The following is a 21,481-nucleotide window of genomic DNA, read 5'->3' on the forward strand; positions in this document are numbered from 1 at the left end:
CACTGGAGATGTTCCTATGAAACACAAGATGGAAGAGCCTGGAAAGCCACCTGCTTTCCAGACAGGCTCAGCGACTCCCCGAGGTCACACACCTGAGGAGGGTAGAACCAGGTCCAAGCTCTAGGAGGCAGTTTCTGGTCCTCCACTGACTGGAGGCAGCACCGGGTCTCCCTGTTGGCCCCTCTGTGCCCTGGCCAGCCCTGCAGCCCTGGTAACACCGTGTGGTCCTTAACCCCAGGAGGATGACTCATGTCATTCTGGAGCGAGTGACTCAGGGAAGGGGCTGCTGGGCAGCCTGGAACAAAGAGAACCAAGAGAGATTTATTTCTCCTGGGAGCTCAATGCGAGACTCGGATATTTTTCTGCTGTTCCCGGTACCTTTGAACTGCCTCTGATGAAGCAATTGTACATATTTCCAAGAAGAAAAAATTTTTTTCAAGTGGACTTGTTTTTAAAGAAAGAATTGCTGAAGTGAACAAGCTGGAGTGGCAAGCTGGGGAGATGCTCTGGCCAACTTCCTGTCCTAGCTGGGGCAGGGAGTGGGGAGGGGGCGGGAGGGTGGAGGTCTGGCTGTGACTCGACAGCTTTTTAGGGCGTGCAGAAGCTGGATCCCAGGCACTTACGGGTCTCCAACCCTCCACTTCCTCCTGAGCAGTGTCTAAGTTCCAAGAGACTTCCCACGTGAGGAGGGCGCCTGTCATTTGACAAGACGGCCCCCTGCTTTCAGTCCTTGCTTAGGAGTAACTTCTGAATCCACCTTCTCAAGGCACCTTTGGGTTTGGCAACTCTGCTCCTAGGTGTGCAGAAATGGTGCTCTCAGCCCCACGCCCCCCACCCCACCCCAGGGATGTAAAAAATCCAGTGAAGATGTCTAAAGGCCTCATCGAGCAAGTCACAGCAAAGAGCCATCTCTTCTCTTCTGAGGTGTCTGGGTAATGGGGCCCAAGACCTCTCGGTTCTCAGATTTGGGGATCTTTGCTTACCTCCCTGGAGAGGAAGGGCGCAGGCCCCCTTTCTCAGGGACTCACCAGAGCTTACCTTCTCGTTGCTCCCACTCCACCTCTCCTGTCTTCCCCTCATCCCGCCATCTTCACTGGTCTTGGGTGGAGAGAGACTTACCCTTAGAATGCTTTTGACCCAATTTTTTATTTCTGAGCACCAACACATACCATGGAGAACCACAGCAGCTATACCAAAATATAATATCATTAAATAGGACACAAATTTGCCCTCACCAGCATTTGTCAGCTCTTGTCTTTCTGATGATAGCCATTCTAACAGGTGTGAGATGATATCTCATTGTTGTTTTAATTTGCATTTCCCTAGTGACTCTTGATGTTGAGCATCTGTTTATGTACCTGTTGGCCTTTTATGTATCTTCTTGGCAGAAATGTTTATCCAGCCCTTCCAGTTTGCCTAAGGGCTAGCCCTTTGTGATACATAAGGCAGAGACAGACTCCCTTTTCTCTACTTCCTGCTGCCACCCCAATACCCCTCTCTCCCGATCCCCTTCCCGAGCAATGGGCACAGAAGGGCCTCACTATTTACTGAAGGGGAAAGGCAGTGGGGGAAGGGAGATGTGAAGGGAAATGAGGAGTCTGATTCCAGATGTGCCATCTATCTGCTGTGACCATCCTTCCCCACCCGCCCCCCCGTCAGCCGAGCATCAGCCTCACTCAGGCACTCTTCCTCCAGGGGCTGGCCCTGCCCCCACTCCTGGATATGGTGCTGGCTCACTTTCAGGACTAGAACAGGGTCTGAATTAGGGGAGGAAGGCACCCCCAGCCAAATGGGCCCATAAAAGATCCTCTGGGCTGGAGAGCACAGCCAGACCCCAGGGAATATCAGGAGTACTCAGGGCTCCCTTGCCCAAACACTGCTAGGCCAAGGCCCCTTTGCTCCTAGTCCCTGGGCCAGAAGGGTTGTGGTGAGGATGGGAAGTAACTCAGGGGGTCCCTTCCAGTTCCTCGTCCTCTCTTCTCTGTTGCCCCCAAGGCCTCTTGCTTCCACCCTTCTACACCCAACCTTTGCTCTCCACTCCTCCTTTTAATCCAGATTTGCTTACAGGATGGAAACTTGGGGCTCCTGCTGACTTGCTGAGGGCTGTGCCCCCTCCAGTCATCCATTCTCTTATTTACCCTATGCAGCCTGAGCACCTGCTCCGGTTCTCAAGCTAGGTTTCATCTCTCCATTGCAGAATGACATTCTCTGTACTTTGGGAGTCGGCACTGGGGTGGCCAAAAAGTCTGGGGCTTTGGAACCAGATATGGGCTTCCCAGAGGGCTCAGTGGTAAAGATTCTGCCTGCCACAAACCCAGGAGATGTGGGTTCAATCCTTGGGTTGGGAAGATCCCCTGGAGGAGGGCACAGCAACCCACTCTAGTTTTCTTGCCTGGAGAATCCCATGGACAGAGGAGACTGGCAGGCTACAGTGCATGGGGTTGAAAAGAGTTGGACATAACCGAGCATCCTTTGGAATCAGATAGACTCGGGACTGACCACAGCCAGAGCTCAGACAATCACAGTACTGCACCCTCTTTCTGTTAACCCACCATTGTAGCCATTGACTGCCCAAGAACAGAGAAAAATGTCAGCATCACCAGAGTGCACAGCCCCTGATGGTCTGATGATCTGCTATCTATTTGTCAGTACGGAGGAGAAGCCCTGTCCAGGCCAGGACTCTGTCTCCTTTATCTGCCAGGGACAGAGCTGGGAACTCTGCCTCCCAGGATGAACACCAAACTCTTACCCAACCTTGGTTGGGTTTTGGTGATGCTGTGGCTTGGAGAACTCAGCTGTCCAATTCAGAGGATGAGAAAGGAACTCACTGAGTGTATACTCTGTGTGGGTACCTTGTGTATTTCCTAATTTAATCCTTTCAACAACTCAAAAAGGTAAGTTCTGTTCCCTCCATTTTGCAGATGAGAAAACTGAGGCCAAGAGGAGCCTAATCCAGCAAGAAAGAGGCAGAGGGAGAATTACAATCTAGTCTCCCAAGGTCCAAAGCCTTCTTTCAACATCCTGAGGTTAGGAAGCAGGATGGAACTATCCTGGGGATACCCGCAACTTGAGCTCACTTACTCAAGATACAGGACCCAGGGGCTTCCCAGGTGGCACTAGAGGTAAAGAACCTGCCTACCAATGCTGGAGACGTAAGAGACACGGGTTCGATCCCTGGGTTAGGAAGATCCCTTGGAAGAAAGCATGGCAACCCACTCCAGTATTCTTGCCTGAAAAATCCCATGGACAGAGGCTCCTGACGGGCTATAGTCCACGGGGTCACAAGAGTCAGACATGACTGAAGCGAGTTAGCAAGCACAGGACCCAACTCTGCAGTTGACCAGGTCTAGGGACCCACAGAGGCACGTTTCAGTATTTTGAGCTGATCTCTGATGCCCAAGGAGACTTCCCAAGTGTGTCCAGGACTGCCGGGGGCAAATGCAGGGAGTTGGGGGCATCTTCACTCTCCCAAGATCAGAGGCACTGCCAGGGGACTCCTGCTTTCACGGCAGAGACACATCGAGTTATTATTTACTGAAAGCAAACTTTCAACATAAGAGGCCAGAAGGCTGATGTGTGTAGTAGGGCTGAGGGGCAGGGGTTCTGGGACCTTCTCTGGCTGCTCCTCACCCACAGGTGTGGTTTGGGTCAAGTCCCTGCCCCTGTGCGGGTTTGTCGGATGGGAGCAGGGGCAGGTCTGGCGCTTCTCCAGTGTCCTCTCTGTCATCCTCTGAGTTTGCAGAGAACTGAGAGGGATGTGTGTGCAGCCACCCCAAACAATTCCCTCCATCAAATTCTTCATCTAGAGATAGACCAGTGGTATTAATAGCAACCTAATCTCTTTTAAATTCTTTGTGCTGCTAAAATGAAAGCAAAAATTCAAAGCTGGAAGGACAAAAAAAAAAAAAAAGAAAAGAAAAACCCTCCCTTCTGAGAATTCTGAGTCACTCCAGAAAGGTCAGTGGAGTCTAGGTTAACCCATTGTTTCCCAGAAGTGCCTCTGGCTCTTCCTACACCCAGAGATTAACAGAGGGAATGTGAAAGCCACTCAGTTTGCAGGCTGTGCTCCTGGGATTCTGTGGTCTCAGAGAGGGGTTTGGTCTCTTCGGAACTGGTCACAGGGCTCAGGGAGAGGCAGCCCAGGGGCCACTGTTAAGAGGCCATGCTTACCAAGATCACCACCCGCAATCCAGTGGACGTGACCCTGCAGGGAACTGGGGAGTCAGACAGACCTGTGGTTGACTTCCAGCACTGCCCCTCATGGGTGATGTGACTTTTGCCAATCTTTGAGCCTCTGTTCACTCATCTGCAAAATGGGACTGATCATGATGTTAATAATAATAGTATATACATCACCTACCTCAAGGGCTGCTGAGAACACCAAAGAGGTTGTAAAGGCCCTTGTGAAATCACTCCTGACAGTGGCCCCCATACCTGCTGGCACATAGGCAGCCCCATAGGAAGCCATCCTCCTCCCATGGCTGAGGTGTGCAGGATGGAGGTCTTCTGCCAGTTGTGGGTGGCAGGACTGTGCATTACGGCCACTCTGTCAGAGAAGCCCCCTCCTGCCCATGGCCTGCAGGGTCCTACAGTGACCATTCTCAGGGGCAGAGTCTGTGCTGCTCACCTAACAAATGTGGGCCTTCCTAGGGTGAACGATTGGATGAACAAACTAATGGACAGTTGCATAAGTAGAAGACTAAGAATATGAGTGGGTGAACACATGGACCCACAGACTGATGGCTGGGTGAATGGGCCACCCTACACAGTGGGGGTCACAGAACCTCTAACAGTGGGCCCCGTCTTCTGGCCTCATAAGACTCCTGGCCTGACAACCTGTTGCTTCTGCTATCTTATCTTATCCCCACTGGGAATGCATTCCCCATCTCTCCCTTGCAGGGCAGTGTGCCCTTGCTGAGTTTGGTGGCTACACTCTAGCAGAACTCCTGATGGAGGAGACCAAGTAGAAGAGGGAAAAGATGAGGGGCCTTCGACTCAAACTTGCCTGGGTTATAATCCTTAGCCTGCCATTTATTAGCTGTGTGGTCTTGAGCAAGTTGCTGCACCTCTCTGATCCTTAGTTCCTTAATACATAAGATGGAAATAATAAACAAGATAGCACATGAAATACACCTAGCCTAGTGTCCAGTACTCAGCAGACCACCTAGACATGTCTAATGAATAAGAAGGAATAAAATTATATTAGTTTGCTTTCTTTGATGAATAGCCAGAGGGAGACTAACATATTTAAATGAGGTTTAGAGAATTTTGACTTTTTCAGTAATGCAACGATTGTGTAGTTATCCCTGCAGAGACTTAGATAGTTTTGCATCAGGTACAAAGGTAGCTGGACCAGTCAAGTTGCTTCACTTCACTGCATCTCAGTTTTCCTTCCTGTAAAATGGGCCAAGCTACATAGCTAAGCAACATCTGGGGGCTGAAAGAGTCAAAAGAGCTGATAGCTTTTGGCAATGATCCACCTAACCCTTTACTGACTAGGTTGGAGAGGCAACAAGAAACGTCCTGAAAACGGGTTAAAGAAGGAGCTGCTCAGAGACCAAACATTACTAAATATTTTTTCCTTTTTTGGGTTGGTGCTCTAGATCACCACTTCCTGGAGATTATATTCTAAACTTGCTGTGATGGATGCGAGGTCCGCGTGCCCACGAGCTCCAGCGGAACCCAGATGTCATCCTGAGGGAGGGACTCTGCTTTTACCTTGCTATTTTAAGCAGCGAGTTTATAATAATGGATGGGAGAGAAAGCAACGGGGCAGGAGCAGCGTGAGAATGGCCTGGGTGGGCGGGGCTCCTGGGTCTCTCCCTGGAGAACTCGGGGATCCATCCTGTCAAGTGTGAGACCTCAGCCAGCCTCCACTCTGCTTTATCCTGCAGTAGCTGACACCTCTTGGTGTTTGTCTCAATTTGTTTCTGTTTTACTTTGTTTTTTGACCCAGGGACTGACTGAAGGTCTTTCTTAAGGAGCGGGAGGTAACGGAAAGGAAGTAGAGATATTTCTGATGCAACTTTGGAATACTGTGGCCCTAGAATCCTATGGGATGGGTCCCTCAGGTCTGTGGTTTGCTGTCATTAGGAGGAGTTCAGGATTTCAGGGAGTCCTAGGGTTGGAGAAAGCCCCTGAAGTAGGTTAGAAATCTTATGACCCTTGCCCCAGCCTTTGATGAGACTCTCCCAGGAAGGGGAGCTCACTACTTTAAAGAGCAGCCCATTTCATGTTCTGATGGTTCCAACTACTAGAAAGCTTTTCCTTGCCTTGATCTCACCTTTCTGTCACTGGCCATGCATCTACCCTTTGGAGACAATAGAACTGCATGAATGGCTTTCAGATATCTGCAAATAGATTTTATTTCTTCCTGTACCAGCTCTTTTCCAGGCTAAAGGTCATTAGTTCTTTTTTTAATGACTTTTTTTATGTGGACGACTTTTAAAGACTTTATTGAATTTGTTAAAATATTGTTTCTGGTTTTTGTTTTGGTTTTTTGGCCACTAGGCTTGTGGGATCTTAACTCCCTGACCAAGGATCAAACATGCACCCTTTGCATGGAAAGTGAAGTCTGAATCACTGAACCACCAAAGTCCCTTTAATTCTTTAAACATAAATTCTTGTCCTGCTTCCCCTTTTTTGAATATACCCCGCATTGTCTGAATCTCTCTTAGCATGTAGAGCACGATACACTTCATGTAGATTAAGACAAAAGAAAAGTGAAACTGTTACCTCCCCTGTTTTGGAAACTATACTGTTAAGACAGCCTGGAGACCTGCACACACATAGCATATCATTTAAAAAGTTTTCTTGGGACGTGTAGTCCACTTTGCGGGTAGAACTGGGGCATGTGGATATTTTTCTGCTGCCCTCAACCCTGCTACTCTATACTTTACCCAGCACTACCGTTGTCCCTCGGCTTCCCTGGCGGCTCAGATGGTAAAGAATCCACCTGCAACATGGGAGACCTGGGTTCGATCCCTGGGCTGGGAAGATCCCCTGAGGAGGGCACAGAAACACACTCCAATATTCTTGCCTGGAGAATCCCCATGGACAGAGGAGCCTGGCGGGCTACAATCCGTGGGGTCGTAAAGAATCGGACATGACTAAGCGACTAAGCACAGCATAGCACTGCTGTCCCTGCTGCTGAAATCCAAGTCGAGGTGATAGAAATTCATCACAGAGCTCACCTTTGGGCAAACCTGTTGCTCAATATACTTATACAGAAACCATTTGGGCTGGGAGGCACAGCTCTGGTCCCATAGCTCTTGTTCCCAAAAGTCAGGTTAAATCTGTCCTCTTGGCAATGACCCACCTTCCTGTCTCACCTCCTCCAGCTATTCTGTTCAGAGAAATTTCATCAGCATTTCAGTATTTATGGCTCAGTCTAAACACCATTGCTAATGTGAAATCTTCCTTAAAATGATATTCCACTCATCCCAATTTCCCAAGTTAGGGACCCTTTTCTGGGAAAGCATCTCACTTTCAAAGTGTTTACCCTCTTTATCTTGTTTTCTGGCTGTCTCCCCCCACAGGACTCCATGCTCCTTTTGGGCCAAGACCACGTCTTCATCTTCATGGTAGAGTAGATGTGAGTGTTCATGGTGAAGGTCAGCTCACAGGTCCTGTGAGATTTCTTGAGCCGACCAGCAGGGGTCACCCCAACTGTTTCACAGTTGAATGGGGTTCCCTGTGACTGTAGAGAAAGACAAAAGTCAAGATGGTGGTCACAAGGACTAACACTCCCAGAGATAAAGTTCCCCAATTCTTAAAATACAAGTCAACATGGATTTCTGGGTATCTGTGATCAGTGGATACCTGTGGTATCGAGATCTGGGTATCTGTGATCCCCTTGCCTGACTCGGGAAGCTCGGTTAGGAGTTGTGTGTTGGGCGGGGGGGCGTCAGTAAGAGCTGAGGCTGATGCCACATCTGAGCCACACCATAGCACAGTGACTCTAGCGCCTTCCTGAGCCCTTTCTTGGGACAGGTGGGACAAGAAGAACTCCTGGGGTTGTGGGTGGTGGCAGGGCCTTCTGGCTCCTTCTCCTGTAGTCTCAGCACCTTGCATAGGACCTGGCACTCAGTAAATAACAGTGTCTTCTGTTTCCCCCTGTGTGTCCCAGCAGCTCCTGACTGTGGCCTTGGCCAGGGTCTAAGGATGACATCTGCCTCTGGTGGTTTTCATCTGCTGTCCCCCAGAGCAGCTCCTTCAAGGAACCCCTGAAGTTGTATAATCAGACTAGTTGTTGGTTCTTTGGGTCCCTGGAGGCGTTCCTCACCCTCCAGCGCAGGGGACCTGAAGGGGTTTAGGGATGAGAAGAGGCCAGGCAGAGGCCCCTGGGCTCAAGCCAAGCTTCTGGACCGCAGACCAGCCTCTGTGGCCTCTGTGAGCACCTACTCCATGCTGAGTGAGCTCTCTTTTCATCTTGGGGCTATTCTGCATGGGAGGCATTCTATCTTTGTTCCCTGATGAGGAAACCAAGGCTCAGAGGTGAAGCCAGGCTTCAAGGCTAAGCATCCAGTGAGGGGCAGAGTGGAGCCTCAAATCTGGATATCTGGTTCCCAGCCTGTGTTCCTTCTACCTTGCTGTCCTGCCTCTCCAGATGGAGACCTGAGATGACTGGTCCCCTTTTCTAAGAGGAATCAGAGGAGCCAGACACATTGGCTCAGGTTTATTGCCAGATCTTGGTCCTACACCTCTTAACAGCAAGGAAATGTGAAAATGCAGTTAGTACTTACAAGTAACAGTAGTTAGTAGTTAGTAAACCCAACTCAAACTGGTTTAAACACTCTGAGACTTAATTCTTTGTGTAACTGGATAATTAAGAAATAATTCCAGCTGCAGGTGAGCTTTGACCAGGGCTCCAGCTCTGTTTCTCTGCAGATCTCCTCGCTCTGCTTTCCTCTAGGTGTCAAGTTTTCTCCTCAGTCTGGCCTTCCTCATGGAGGCAAAATGGCGTCCATAGTACCAGTTCTGCACACTCCACCACCCAGAGCAAGAGAGAGCATCTGGGTCCCAGAACACTGCCGCGTGCTCCTTGGCTTATTCTGGATCTATTGTCTAGCCTTGAGCCAATCACTGGTGAGATGGATGAGATTATGCTGACTGGGGTCAACCCCAACCAGTTGTCAAGGTAGCTACCCCATGGGGGAGGGTTCAGTTCAGTTCAGTCACTCAGTCATGTCCAACTCTTTGTGACCCCATAGACTGCAGCACGCCAGGCTTCCCTGTCCATCACCAACTCCCGGAGCTTGCTCAAACTCATGTCCATCAACTCAGTGATGGCATCCAACCATCTCATCCTCTGTCGCCCCCCATCTCCTCCTGCCTTCAATCTTTCCCAGCATCAGGGTCTTTTCCAATGAGTCAGTTCTTCGCATCAGGTGGCCAAAGTATTGGAGTTTCAGCTTCAGCATCAGTCCTTCCAACGAATATTCAGGATTGATTTCCTTTACAATTGACTGGTTTGATCTCCTTGCAGTCCAAGAGACTCTCAAGAGTCTTCTCCAACACCACAGTTCAAAAGCATCCATTCTTCGGTACTCAACTTTCTTTATTTTTTTCCTTTCTTTTCTTTTTAATTTATTTTTTCAGAGAGCTGAAAGAAAAGGGGAGGGTTAAGTGTGGCTTTGGGGCAGCAACCCAAGGTTGCTGGGGTTGTGCACTGCACAAGGCACATGAGATCCACCCTGGCTGAGCCTCCAGAATCATGACTGTAGCAGAGTCCTGGCAGGTCCAGTGAGGGCTGTTCCTCAACCGAGGGTCAGAATTGCTGCTGAAGGGCATGAGATGAGGCATGGGGCAGGAAGTCAGGAGACACCATCCCTTCTTCCTCCTGCATCTAACCAAGCAAGGTTGTAAGATATAGTGGCCACCAAATCAGGAAGATCTTGATTCAAATGGTTGGTCTTTGTATGATTTGGGCAAGTGGCTTTCACTCTCCAAATAGTTCTCTTATCTATAAAATGCAAATAGTAATGCCTACAGCGTGAGGATTAAATTAGGTGATGTTTGTAATGTTCCTAGATAATGCCTAACACCCAGTAGCTGCTCAATAAATGGCTGACAAACACAAGTCTGGTTCCCATTGGAGTGTCTTCCATCGGTTATGGCTTCGAGGAGTTCGAAGCATCCTTCTGGGATGGCTGTTTCCTGTACAGCCTAAATTAGATGCAAAATCTCTAAGGTCGCCTCTGACTTTGTAAACAGAGCGAAAGAGCAGGAGGAAATGCAATTCCAAATGCCCTCTGCTCGCCTATTTTAGCCCTTGTTGATGCAAACTCAAGCAGGCGCTCTCTGCGGTTTGTGGCTCCTGGAAACGGGACCCGGCATGGGTCAGGGATGGGACTGGATTTGACTTGTCCTTTTGGCGTCTCCTCAGCCTGTGGAGCCCAGGCCTCTTGGAGCATCTTTGGGGCTGACGCAGCGGAGGTTCCGGGCGCACGCAGTCACTCCCGCCAGGAGGCTGCCATGCCCCACATTCCCGAGGACGAGGAGCCCCCCGGAGAGCCACAGGCAGCCCAGAGCCCCGCCGGCCAAGTAAGTGCCCCCTCCCTTCCTGCAGCTTGCCTGGCCGGGGCCACGCCAGGCGCCCTGGGCTGAGGCCGTAGGGTTTGCCACCAGCCTTTGCAGGCGGCAGTGGGCCTGGGGAAGGTGTGTGGCTTCCACACCAAGGAATAAACTATCCAGAGGTCATTTGAGTTGGCCCCCACATACCCTGAGAGTGGAACCTCCTAGGCTGTGTCTGACTGAGGTCTCCTGGGAAGTCACACTGCCCTCCTAGGATGGAGAGATACCTGGAGGAGAACCACCAGCTTGGAGGGCCTTGTCCTGTCAGGGCTGTGGGCACCAGCATAAGGTCACTTAAACTGAATCCTCTTAAAATGAAGATCAAAGTTTCTTAGTAAATAGTGAGAAAGGGTGTCAGTAAGATTTTATTATAAAAAAGGAAATGAAGAGAGTAAATTGAAAGGTTTCAGTGAGGTTGAACTGTACAAATGATATTGTGAAGATAAATTTTTAATCAAACATATCACACAATATAGCTTATATGCTAATTTTTAGAAAGAACAGAGAATTCATCAAGTATGTTGATTTTTGTATTACATGTTTTTTATGCCAATGAAGTGATCTGTTCACATGAGGTCACAACCTTTACGTTTTACTTTATAGCACCCTCATTAAGAGATTCTGCTTGTTTGATATTTAAGGGCTTCATTCATTTTCCAAAGGACCTCTTTCAATCTCTCAATATTCCCTCATGAAGAACCTATCTTTCCATCATCCTCATAATTATGAATTCATTTGTTAACTGGTCCAATGCCATGAGCTCCTCATTGATCTAAGATCTTGTACGTGACGTTCTCTGACATGGTGTTTTGAACTTGATGAACTTTGCAGTTGGTTTGCACTGAACTTATACATCCTGTTGTTGTATCTGACAATTCTCCAAATGTCCCTGAGACCGAGGCAGAGACACTCGTTAAGCGAGGGAAGGTTATATGAGCTGGCATTAATTTGATACATTTGAAAAGTGGGCAGATTCTAAGTGAAAAATTTCATGTTATAATGACATTTGTTTTCTTTTCACATTATAACTGTGGGAACTACGATAATAAATACTTAGAAAAGAACAGCCTCTTGTATCCCCACATCCCAAGCTCATGGGACTGAGATGCTGTAGAACTTGGCAGCCTTGGAGAGCCCTTGAGTTTCTAAATGACAGTGAGCCCAGCGCCCGTGCCCCTGGCCGTAGGCACAGCTCGGGGCTTTACTGAGCCCCACTCCCGGGAGCGTCCTGGGCTATGGTGGGTGCTGCTCTCAGCTGCTCTCAGCGGCTCCAAGCTGTTCCTCCGCTCCTCCGCAGGTGACATCTAGCCTTCCCCGAACTGTGTGCTCTGCTGCTGCGCCTTTCCTGCTGCTGCTCCTAATCACGTGTGGACAATTCCCCCAAAGTGTTACCAACAGTGACTGTAAGGTTTACCCAACAAACATTTTGCTAATCTACTGAAATCTTGGAGTTTAAAGAAGGGACGTACAACACAGAGTAAAACACTTGTGTGTGTGTGTGCTCAGCCACGTCCGACTCCTTTGTGACCCTGGACTGTGGCCTACCAGGCTCCTCTGTCCGTGGAATTTTCCAGGCAAGAATACGGGAGCAGGTTGCTGTTTCTTCCTCCAGGGACTCTTCCTGACCCAGGGATCGAACCCTTATTGCCTGCATCTCCTTCATTGGCAGGCAGATTCTTTACCACTGAGCCACCTAGGAAGCTAGACTAAAACACATCTGGATTCCAATGTCACTGCCCCCTATCCCCAGGTCATTCCCTTCCCCAGGTCCTATCCCCTTAGCATCTCCACCCCTCAGCCCTGGATCAGTTCTTGCTGTGGTCATCCTTGACCCTGTCCACTTTACTCACAATGACAGTGCCCTTAAGACAGGTTCTGATGCAAAATCTAGCTCCTGAATCCTGGGCAACTCCCCTGAACAGCTGCCATGCCCTGCTCCCCAAGTATTCAAGTGTTCCTAAAAAATAAATTAACGAAAGATGGGCAAAGACACAGCTCCATCCTTCAGAGAAGAGATCCTTTACACATTAAGTTCAGTTCCTCTTGGTTTCAAACCTCTCTAATTAAAAGACACTTCAAACCTCCACCAAGATGCAAGACCAGTCAGCACAAAAGCCTGCTGGCCTTTCCCCTCATCATGGCTTCAAACCGCACATAGGTGTAACTTCACTGGGTCAGAGGTGAGGGTGAATTTCTAGGGGTAACTAAGCAGTGAGAGTGTGCCAGGAGCTGACCATACAGATGAGGGTCAGAGAGCCCCAGCGGAGCAGCAGAAACTCCAGATTCCAGCCCCCGCAAAATCACTTTCCCGAACCAGGCTTCTATAACATGGACCCTGGGCCCTCAGGGTCTCTGAAGGTCCTCCATGTGCTCATGGGGAGATAAGAAAATAGACAGACTGTTTGTGGGCCTCAATAGCCTCTGCAGTGCCAGAGTCTATCAGGAGAAGGACCCATGAGGAACCCGGGTGAGCTGGAGCCAGGATGCCCAAATCCTATGAGAGGCCCATTAGCACAGGATTTCAGAACATGGACTCTGTTGGAGTGAGGCCATCCTGGGCTGAAGTCATAGCTCTTCCACATGCTGGCCAAGAGACCTGATGTTGAGTCTGTTAACTTTTCCATACCTCTGGTTCCTCATCTCTTCCCCAGGGCGAGTGTTAGTGGCTGCCTCTTGGACTCTCTCTGTTCAGCCCAGCCCTTGAGGGCCTTCTTTGGCCTGAGGGACTGTGGAGCTGGGACAGGTTAGACCCCATGCTGAAGGCTACATCAGATTGAGTATCCTTTTATTCTCTGCCCTGACTGACAGGCCCTGGGCCTCCCTGAGTCCTCCAGAAGCCCACAGGCATCCTAAGTAAAGAGTATCTTCCTCTGCAGTGCCCATCGGACAACCCACATGGGGCTTCTCCGGCAGCTGCAGCCTCAGGAGACAGTTAGGTCTTGAGAGTTAGACTGGAGCCTTGGGGGCTGGAGCCTGAGTTGCTCAGAGCAGCAGAGGAAGCAAGGGGAAGCAAGGTTGGCCAGGAGGACTGGGCTGGAACTCCTGGTGCCGTGTGAATTCCCACTCTGTGAAACAGGGCAAAAAACAGACCATGCTTCCGAGTTTACAGCTCCCTGGGGTCCGGCCCTACTTCTGGTTCCTCAGGCCCCAGCCCCCACTTCTCATCACTGACACGAGCACTAGCTGAGGCCTTCTCACACAAAAACACAAAAGATCCTGTTTTTCTTTCTGCTCACACACACATACACACACACACACACACAAACACACTCATAAGCACACGAACACTCATATACATGCCAGACCTAAACACACTTTCACACATACACAGACTTGGACAGATAGACAGAGAGATATACTGTTTAAGATACCAAGCAGAAGCTATAATCAAAATGCACAAAGAACTAAAGCCTCCCGACGATGCCCTCTGGTGAGGCTGTGTCCTGAGCAGTGTTTCCTGGGTTTGCCTTTGAACAGGGAAGGGCCGACAGGGATGAGCTGGTAGCCAAGAGGCTCTGGCAGGAACAGAAGCTATGAGGATATGAGCCCAGGACCTTATGGGATCACAGACTGACAGAGCGGGAAGGGATCTCAGGGCACATCTAAGCCCCTTCCTCTAAAGACAGGCAAAATTCTGCCTGGTCTAAGTCACCTGGGAGCTTGTTAACCCTGGATTCCTCTGCCAACTTACACCTGCTGGACCAAAGTCTCCTGGGGAGGACCTGTGCGGTGGTTGGCAGCTCTGCTTCATGGTCAGGCTGGAGCCTGCCTCCCCCGACTCCCTCAGTTCTGTCCTCACAGCGGCCTGTTGTGGGTGAAGACCCACAGATACATGAAGGAGGTTTCTGCGTCTTCCTAGAGCCTCTCTGCCTCCAGTTCCTCCAGGCTTTGATGCCATGGCACATTTCAGAGCCTCCTCCAACCCCTCCCCACACATACCAGCCTGTCTCTGCCTCACTGTGGGGCACCAGACCTGGCCCCAGGCCCCAGAGGCAGTGTAACCAGGACATCAGCTCTTTCCAGGCCTGTGACCAACAGCCATATTAGCACCTCCACTCACTGGAACTGCATGGCCTCCTCAGAGGGGCCTTACAAACCTCAAAGTACGGAGACATTCATATTAACTATAAGAGCCCAGTTCTCACTGGATCTCACCCTTATCCCCCTTCAGGGGCTTTGGAAGGCCCCAGGGACAGGTCAGTGTGAGCTCATAAGCTGACCTCATATCTTTCACATCATCTCCTCTGACCACCATTCTCTAACCACTCCCTTACCCCACTTCTCCATTATCCATAAAGCCACTAATAACAGCTAACCTTGTGCTAACTAACTCTTTTCCTTGTTGTTCAGCCACTAAGTTATGTCTGACTCTTTGCAACCCCATGGACTGCAGCACACCAAGCTTCTCTGTCCTTCATTATCTCCTGGAGTTTGCTCGGATTTATGTCCGTTGAACCAGTGATGCTATCCAACCATCTCATTCTCTGCCGCCTCTTCTCTTTGGCCTTACATCTTTCCCAGCATGGGGGTCTTCTCCAACGTATCCACCCTTTGTATCAGGTGACCAAAGTACTGGAGCTTCAACTTCAGCATCAGTCTTTCCAAGGAATATTCAGGGTTGATTTCCTTTAGGATTGACTGGTTTGATCTCCTTGCTGTCCGAGGGACTCTCAAGAGTTTCTCCAGCACCACAATTCAAAAGCACTGATTCCTCGGCACTCAGCCTTCTTTATGGTCCAACTTTCACATCCATACATGACTACTGGAAAAACCATAGCTTTGACCATATGGACCTTGTTGGGGTTACTACTCTATTAACTCACTTAACTTTCAAGCCACCTTATGAGGTAGGTATCATCAGTCCCATCTCGTAGCTGAGCAAACTGAGGCTCAGAGTAGTTAAGTACCTTCCTCCAGGGTCACACAGCTTGTAAGTGAAAGGCCCAGGATTCGAACCCAGGCAGCCTGGCCCCAGAGCCCACACTCTTAGTCTATGCCCTGCACTGAGCACTGTCAGCTTTGGCACTGGGGCCTCTGTGAGAGGTGCTAGGATCAAGGGAATGCTGTCCTCTGCTCTCAAAACCACTTGTCAGAGTCAGCCAACCTGGGCCCTGTAGCACTCACCGCCTTACAAACCTGAAGTGCCACAGCTGTGGTCCTGATAAAACAGCACGCTTGGGTGTGCCTTGAGCCCTAGAAAACCAGGCCCCCATGCTGTTCCTGCTTCAGGCCGCACACAACTCATTCCTCTCACTCCAGGCCTGCCCGAGCACCTCCTTGGTCCAGTCAGTCCCAAATACGAAGGAGTTCTGTTCCGAGAGTGCCTTTGTAAGTCTAATTTGTTCATAGGTCCAAAAAAGTTAGCCTCGGTACCCAGCTAACGCAATCGGCTGTAGACTACTGTACTGTAATAGGTTTATAATACTTTTCACACAAGTAATACATAAAAAAGCACAGAACATAGTAAGCTTTTATACTTTCGGACACCCTGGGCTTGAAATAAATATACTGTACTCCTGCCCTCTATAGAGTACTGTACAGTGAAGTACACAAAAGCACAACTGCTTGTAGAGGATGCGTGCGTGAGACAACGTACTCTAGATGTGTGAAATAGCGTGATTTTACATGCAAACACACATTCCCATCTTTGAAACTTCACAACTTGAAGGTTCGTATGTAGGGAACTTACTGTACTGCACTTTCTGATCCTCTAGACAGAAACTGATGTTTAACCCTCACACACAGCAGCATCTGGTTGACATGATCACTGCAGCACTCAACTAACCAGCAGCATCCTTGCTCCCACCCTGACCCCTACCCCAATTATTACTTAATTGAAAATGAGGTTGGAGTGTTTTCTGGAGAAGCAGCCCTCTGCATGTAGCCCTAACAGGAAAGGATCTGTTTGAGGAGTTCCTAGAACCTCTGACCATGAAGCTGCGGGGTCTCCCCATCTTTTGGCCCAGAATTGGATAGCACGGTAGCTGCCACCATAACAAACCTGGAACTCTCTCCCTGTTTAGTGTAGTAAGAGACACATCCAGACGCACCACCATCATCCCGCGTGGCTGTCCTGTTAGAAGAGAAGAATTCCAAGCAGGGTTCCCCAAACAGCCAGGAGTTCCGGAAGGCACAGGAAATGCTTCTGTTTCATAGGAACATGAGACGTTAGCCATGTGGCAGAGTGAAGGGGGCCTGCACTTCATCCCTGAGTGTGACCCTGGGTGGGTTATTCATCATGCCTCAGCTTCCTTATCTATAAGCTGAGTGTTACAGTAATAGCCGCTCACAACAGCTAACTCTTAAGGCAATTCCAGGCACTATGCTAGGTTTATGTCTATATGATCTCATTTAGTTTTCTCACTAACTCTGTGAGGTCGGTATTATTGCTCTTCCCATTTATAGATGAAGAATTTAAGCACAGAAAAGAAAGTAAGGTGCACTAGGCAACACAGCTAAGGGGATTGTAAGAGCCAAGGCTCAAACCTAGGCAACTTGACTTTACCAGAATAATATATAGCCAGTGCTAAGTAAAGTACTCAACTTTACTTAGTACTCAACAAAGTTCTCAGTCCCTCATACAGCACAAAATGGTCTATTAAAAAGTTTCCACAGGTATCACTGCTGTTGGTCCTCTAATGCCACTGTGGGGACAGAGATCATCATCCCCAGGAAACTGGAAAGCTCAGATCACTTAGGTATTATATCCGGATGCAAGGAGAGAAACTAACATGTGAGGCTCCTACTGTGTTCTAGGCTAAGCTCTTTACACTCACGATCTCAGATGACCTTTATAATGCCCTGTAAGTTAGCAATGCCTGTACCCATTTTATAGATTAGGAAAGTAAGTCTTGGGGAGGTTAAGCCAGTTGTCCAAAGTCACATAATGAAGAAGTAACAAGGCCTGAATTTCACTGCCTCGTGGCTCATAGCTGAGAAACAGGCCTAGAATGATGGTTTTTCTTCTTTCTAGTCCAGAAAACACCCCATTACAATGCAGTGGAGCTTGAGCACACAGGAAAGGGATGGCAGTTCGCTGACGTGTAGCAGGTACTCAGCAAATACAGAACTGAATTTAATTTGCTCAATAAATGTTTATTGAATTCATTCACCAAGCGTTTATTGAGCTCTAACCATCCAAGGCCCCACTCTCAGGGTGTGTACTTCCTTGTGGATTTACAGTTGAATGACAGGTCTCTCTGATCTGACTTGCTCTCATGACCTTCTCTGATCAGGGACTGGAGGATCTTTGTTCTTTGCCACCCTCAGAAATATCTAGACCTTAACACATGTGACTGTGTAAGATGGATTGCCAGCTTCACTCTCCACTTCGCCTCCCCTTGGCTGTTCAGACCCTGTGTTCACTAGTCAGTGGGCTAGGGTTCCATCTATACCCCAGTGGAGGCCCCTGGAGAAATTCATGCTCTACACTGGTGGGAAAAGTGTTCAGGACTCAAAGAATCAATCCTCTGTCAGGAACAAGATGAAGGTGAAATAGATAATGCATGTTAAATACTTGGAAACTGGTGAGGACTGTGCAGAGTGGGGAGACCCCCCACCACCCTCCCAACTAACCCTTTGAGAACCCTCTTACTTTCTGTGCTTCCTATGTGACCGACAGTGCTCTAAGCATTTTACATGAGCAATTCTAGATCAGTATGATTATTATACATTTTACAGATGAGAAAACTGAGGCAAGGAAGTACACTCTAAGCACAAGAAACTGAGGAGTACCTTGAATATTCCATTTGAAGATTTTGAATTCATCCTTATCTCATCCTGCCCTTTGCAGAAACAGGCTCTGTTCAGATCTTCAGTGAAGTATCTTCAAATAAACTGTCAGTAAAGCATTAGAGTCTGATGTATAAGATATTGGAGATATCTACTGGGAACCCCCAAAGTAGATATTATTATTATCTGAATTTTGTAGAAGTTACATAATTGTCAAAGGTCACCTGATGTGTCATGGCTGAGTGGAGATTCAAACCCATTTCTGTTGAGGTGTTCCCACCACCTTTGCCTCCTTCCCTGGTCCCACCCAGCCGTAAATCCAGTGTCTTAGACACCAGAAATCCCAGGCATGGGAGGTAGGTGCTTGATGCCCCATCCTCTGTGGAAGAGAAGCTCAGAACGTGTCAAGAGGACTGTTCTACCAGGATGGCTTTTAGTGGTTTGGGTCAGAGAGTAAGAGTTGTGAGGTTATAGCTGTGGAACTGTCTGGGACAAAGCTGAAAGTGCTTTAGAAATGTTGGTTATTACAGATGGTCAGGAATGTATATTACAATTATTGATCCTATTATAAGCAATAGAGTAACTTGTCTTTTTCTTTATTTCTCTGAGTACCCTTTCAGGTTGCATTCCTTTAGGGTCAGGAGCTATGTGTATATCTCCAGTCCTGAGCATAGGCTCTTGCATATGTAAGAGCTTAGGGATGGATGGTTGTGTGATAGGCTGGGTGCCTAATTGGCTGTATGGATGATTAAATGCCTGGACTTAAGGGAGGAGGAGATGGACAGGAAGGAGGAGGAGAGGATAGAAGATAATCATGGGTGAATGGCCACCTGGTTGTGTGATACCCTCCTCCCCAACAGAGGAAGGCTAATAGACACTGTGCACTTTCATACTTCAAAGGCTGATGGCACAAGAGTAAAAACAGCGATGAAGAAGGTAGGATAATCTGGGGGTGGGTGACCCCTGACTGGGGCTTCCCTGGCGCAGTGGTAAAGAACCCGCCTGTCCATGCAGGAGTTCCCAATCCCTGGGTTGGGAAGATGCTCTGGAGAAGGAAATGGCAACCCACTCCAGTATGCTTCCCTGGGAAATCCCATGGACAGAGGAGCCTGGTGGGCTACAGTCCGTGGGGTCGCAAAGAGTCGGACAAGACATAGCAACTAAGCAACAACCCCAGACTGGTGGGAATAGACTGGACGATGGCCGGAAAGAGGATCTACAGAGGCAAGGCAGGCCATGAGTGATGGGGAAACCCACACAGCGGGCCACGGGGAGCTTTCCGGGAGCCAGACTCTGATCCTCCGCGCTTGGCAGGGAGGAGCCCCAGGTCCAGCCAAGCTCGGCAGAGGCACTTCTGCTCTCTCCCATGCTCTTAGGACTCATTGCTGGAATAATCATTTTCTCGGAAGTCCCCAGAGAATCCTTTTATCCTGTCACGAGAGTGCTAAGCCTCTTTGCGGCCAGGGCCGTCTCTCCAGAGGCAGTCCTTGTTTGCCCTCCGGGCTGTGAGAGAGGGACCTGGGGATACAGCTACAGCAGTGCCCACCCTCCGTCACCATCCTCACTGTCATTGGCACCCTTAAAACCGGCCTGGAAAATGGGGATTGTTTGCTTCAACTAATTTGAGAACAGGAAGGCCAGGGAAGTTAAGTGACTTGCCCGAGGTCACCGAGGTGAGAAGCCAGTGTAGACCTCCCAACTTCACCACCCCACGCTGCCTGCCTGCACAGTCCTCTCCCAGACCGGCTGCCAGGCTCCCAGTGCAGGAGCTAACTCCCCACTCCTGGGCTGGGGGTGGTCTGCTGCTCACAGCTTCCGAGCCAGGGCTCGTCACGTGACATGGGGGAAAGGAAGCTAATATTCCCGTCTGTGACACTGGCCTATATTTATCCCTGCGCCCAGGCAGTTAGGAAACTGTGGTGCATTCTTGGGAATTTATGAGTGAAATAAACATTTAAATGTTTCTATAAGGCTTATTTAAAGAGAACAAAATGTGACCTGCTGGCTTATTAAAGGGCAAGCATGCTGGGAGATGGCCCAACTCCTGCAGTGCTCGGCTGACTCCAGGGAAGGGGAGGGATCCCTGGGGAGGCTGGGCCCTGGAAGGTGAGAAGGGTGCCCCTGTTATCTTTCCTCCAGCTGTGTATTCAGCCTGAAGGGCTTCCTGGAGGAAGGGGCTCACTGTGTAGGGTGCAATTTGGAAGAATAAGAGAGGCGCGTCAGAGGCCTGCACAAGCACCAGAAATCAGGGGAGGTGAGACCCAAGACCTGGAGACAACTTGTACGGGCAACGTGGGTGGCAGGAGGCCAACAGGCCTGGCGTTTGTCTCTCCCCAGGGTTGTGCAGCCCTGGACAGTCTGGTTTTTATTGTTGTTGGTTAAGTGGGAAGTGAAATATGAAAAAGGGGGAAAGAAAAGAAACATATTCATCCCCTATTCCACACTCAGGGCTTTTGCTTTCGTCTTCTCACCTCCCCTGCACGATTCTGTGAGGTCAGGAGGCATTCTCACCCCACGTTGTTCATGGGTGTCCTGAGGTTCATCCTCGGAGTTGCTGGAAGGATTATGAGAAAACACACAGGAAGTGCCTGGAGCAAGGCCCCGCAGGCAGTGGGTTGGACTAAATGCCACTTCCTTCTATGCATGTTCGTTTCTTTGCTTCTCCTGTAGGTAAGAGTCATCTCTACTTTGTCTGAGATGCAGGTGGTGAGCAGGAGTGGAGCCAGGTCGGGGAGGCCTTGGATGTGGGCTTCCCTGGGAGGCCTTGGTTACTTGGGCTTCTGTGGCCGTGTGTCCCATGAAAGACGTTCTGTGGCTCCATGACCGAAGTGCAAAGTCCTCCTAATTGAACTCCAAATGGTTGTGTAGATGCAAAACTAAGAACAATCTCCTCCAAACCAAAATCCAAAGTCATTAATTGAACCCCAAAGGTACCAATAGCAGACTGTAACATCTGACACTCATTGAGCATTTACTAGCTGCCGGTTGCCCTTCTACAAGCTTACCATCTGGAGCTGCCACACTTAGCAAATGAAACAGTTATGTTCATGCAATATTTGGGACATATGTGTTAGTCACTCAGTCATGTCTGACTCTTTGCTACCTCATGGAATGTAGCCCGCAAATCTCCGTTGTCTATGGGATTCTCCAGGCAAGAATACTGGAGGGGGTTGCC

The 21,481-nt window shown here is 49.2% G+C and overlaps 1 protein-coding gene across 9 annotated transcripts in view; it reads left to right on the top strand.

The window, feature by feature from the left end:
• IRAG1 (inositol 1,4,5-triphosphate receptor associated 1) overlaps positions 1-21,481 on the top strand; it is a 119,672-nt gene that overhangs the window by 35,401 nt on the left and 62,790 nt on the right. For 4 of the 9 annotated variants that reach the window (XM_043482089.1, XM_043482092.1, XM_043482088.1 and 1 more), the window contains exon 2: positions 10,388-10,545. The exons of 3 other annotated variants lie outside the window; for them this stretch is intronic. In XM_043482089.1, the coding sequence (XP_043338024.1) occupies positions 10,388-10,545 (158 nt within the window). Of the gene's footprint in view, positions 1-10,387; positions 10,546-19,148; positions 19,243-21,481 lie in introns of those variants that run through there. 2 more of the 9 variants (XM_043482094.1, XM_043482091.1) reach the window with 2 other exon arrangements.

The sequence above is a fragment of the Cervus canadensis genome, chromosome 11 (assembly GCF_019320065.1).
Source record: "Cervus canadensis isolate Bull #8, Minnesota chromosome 11, ASM1932006v1, whole genome shotgun sequence".
NCBI lineage: Eukaryota > Metazoa > Chordata > Mammalia > Artiodactyla > Cervidae > Cervus > Cervus canadensis.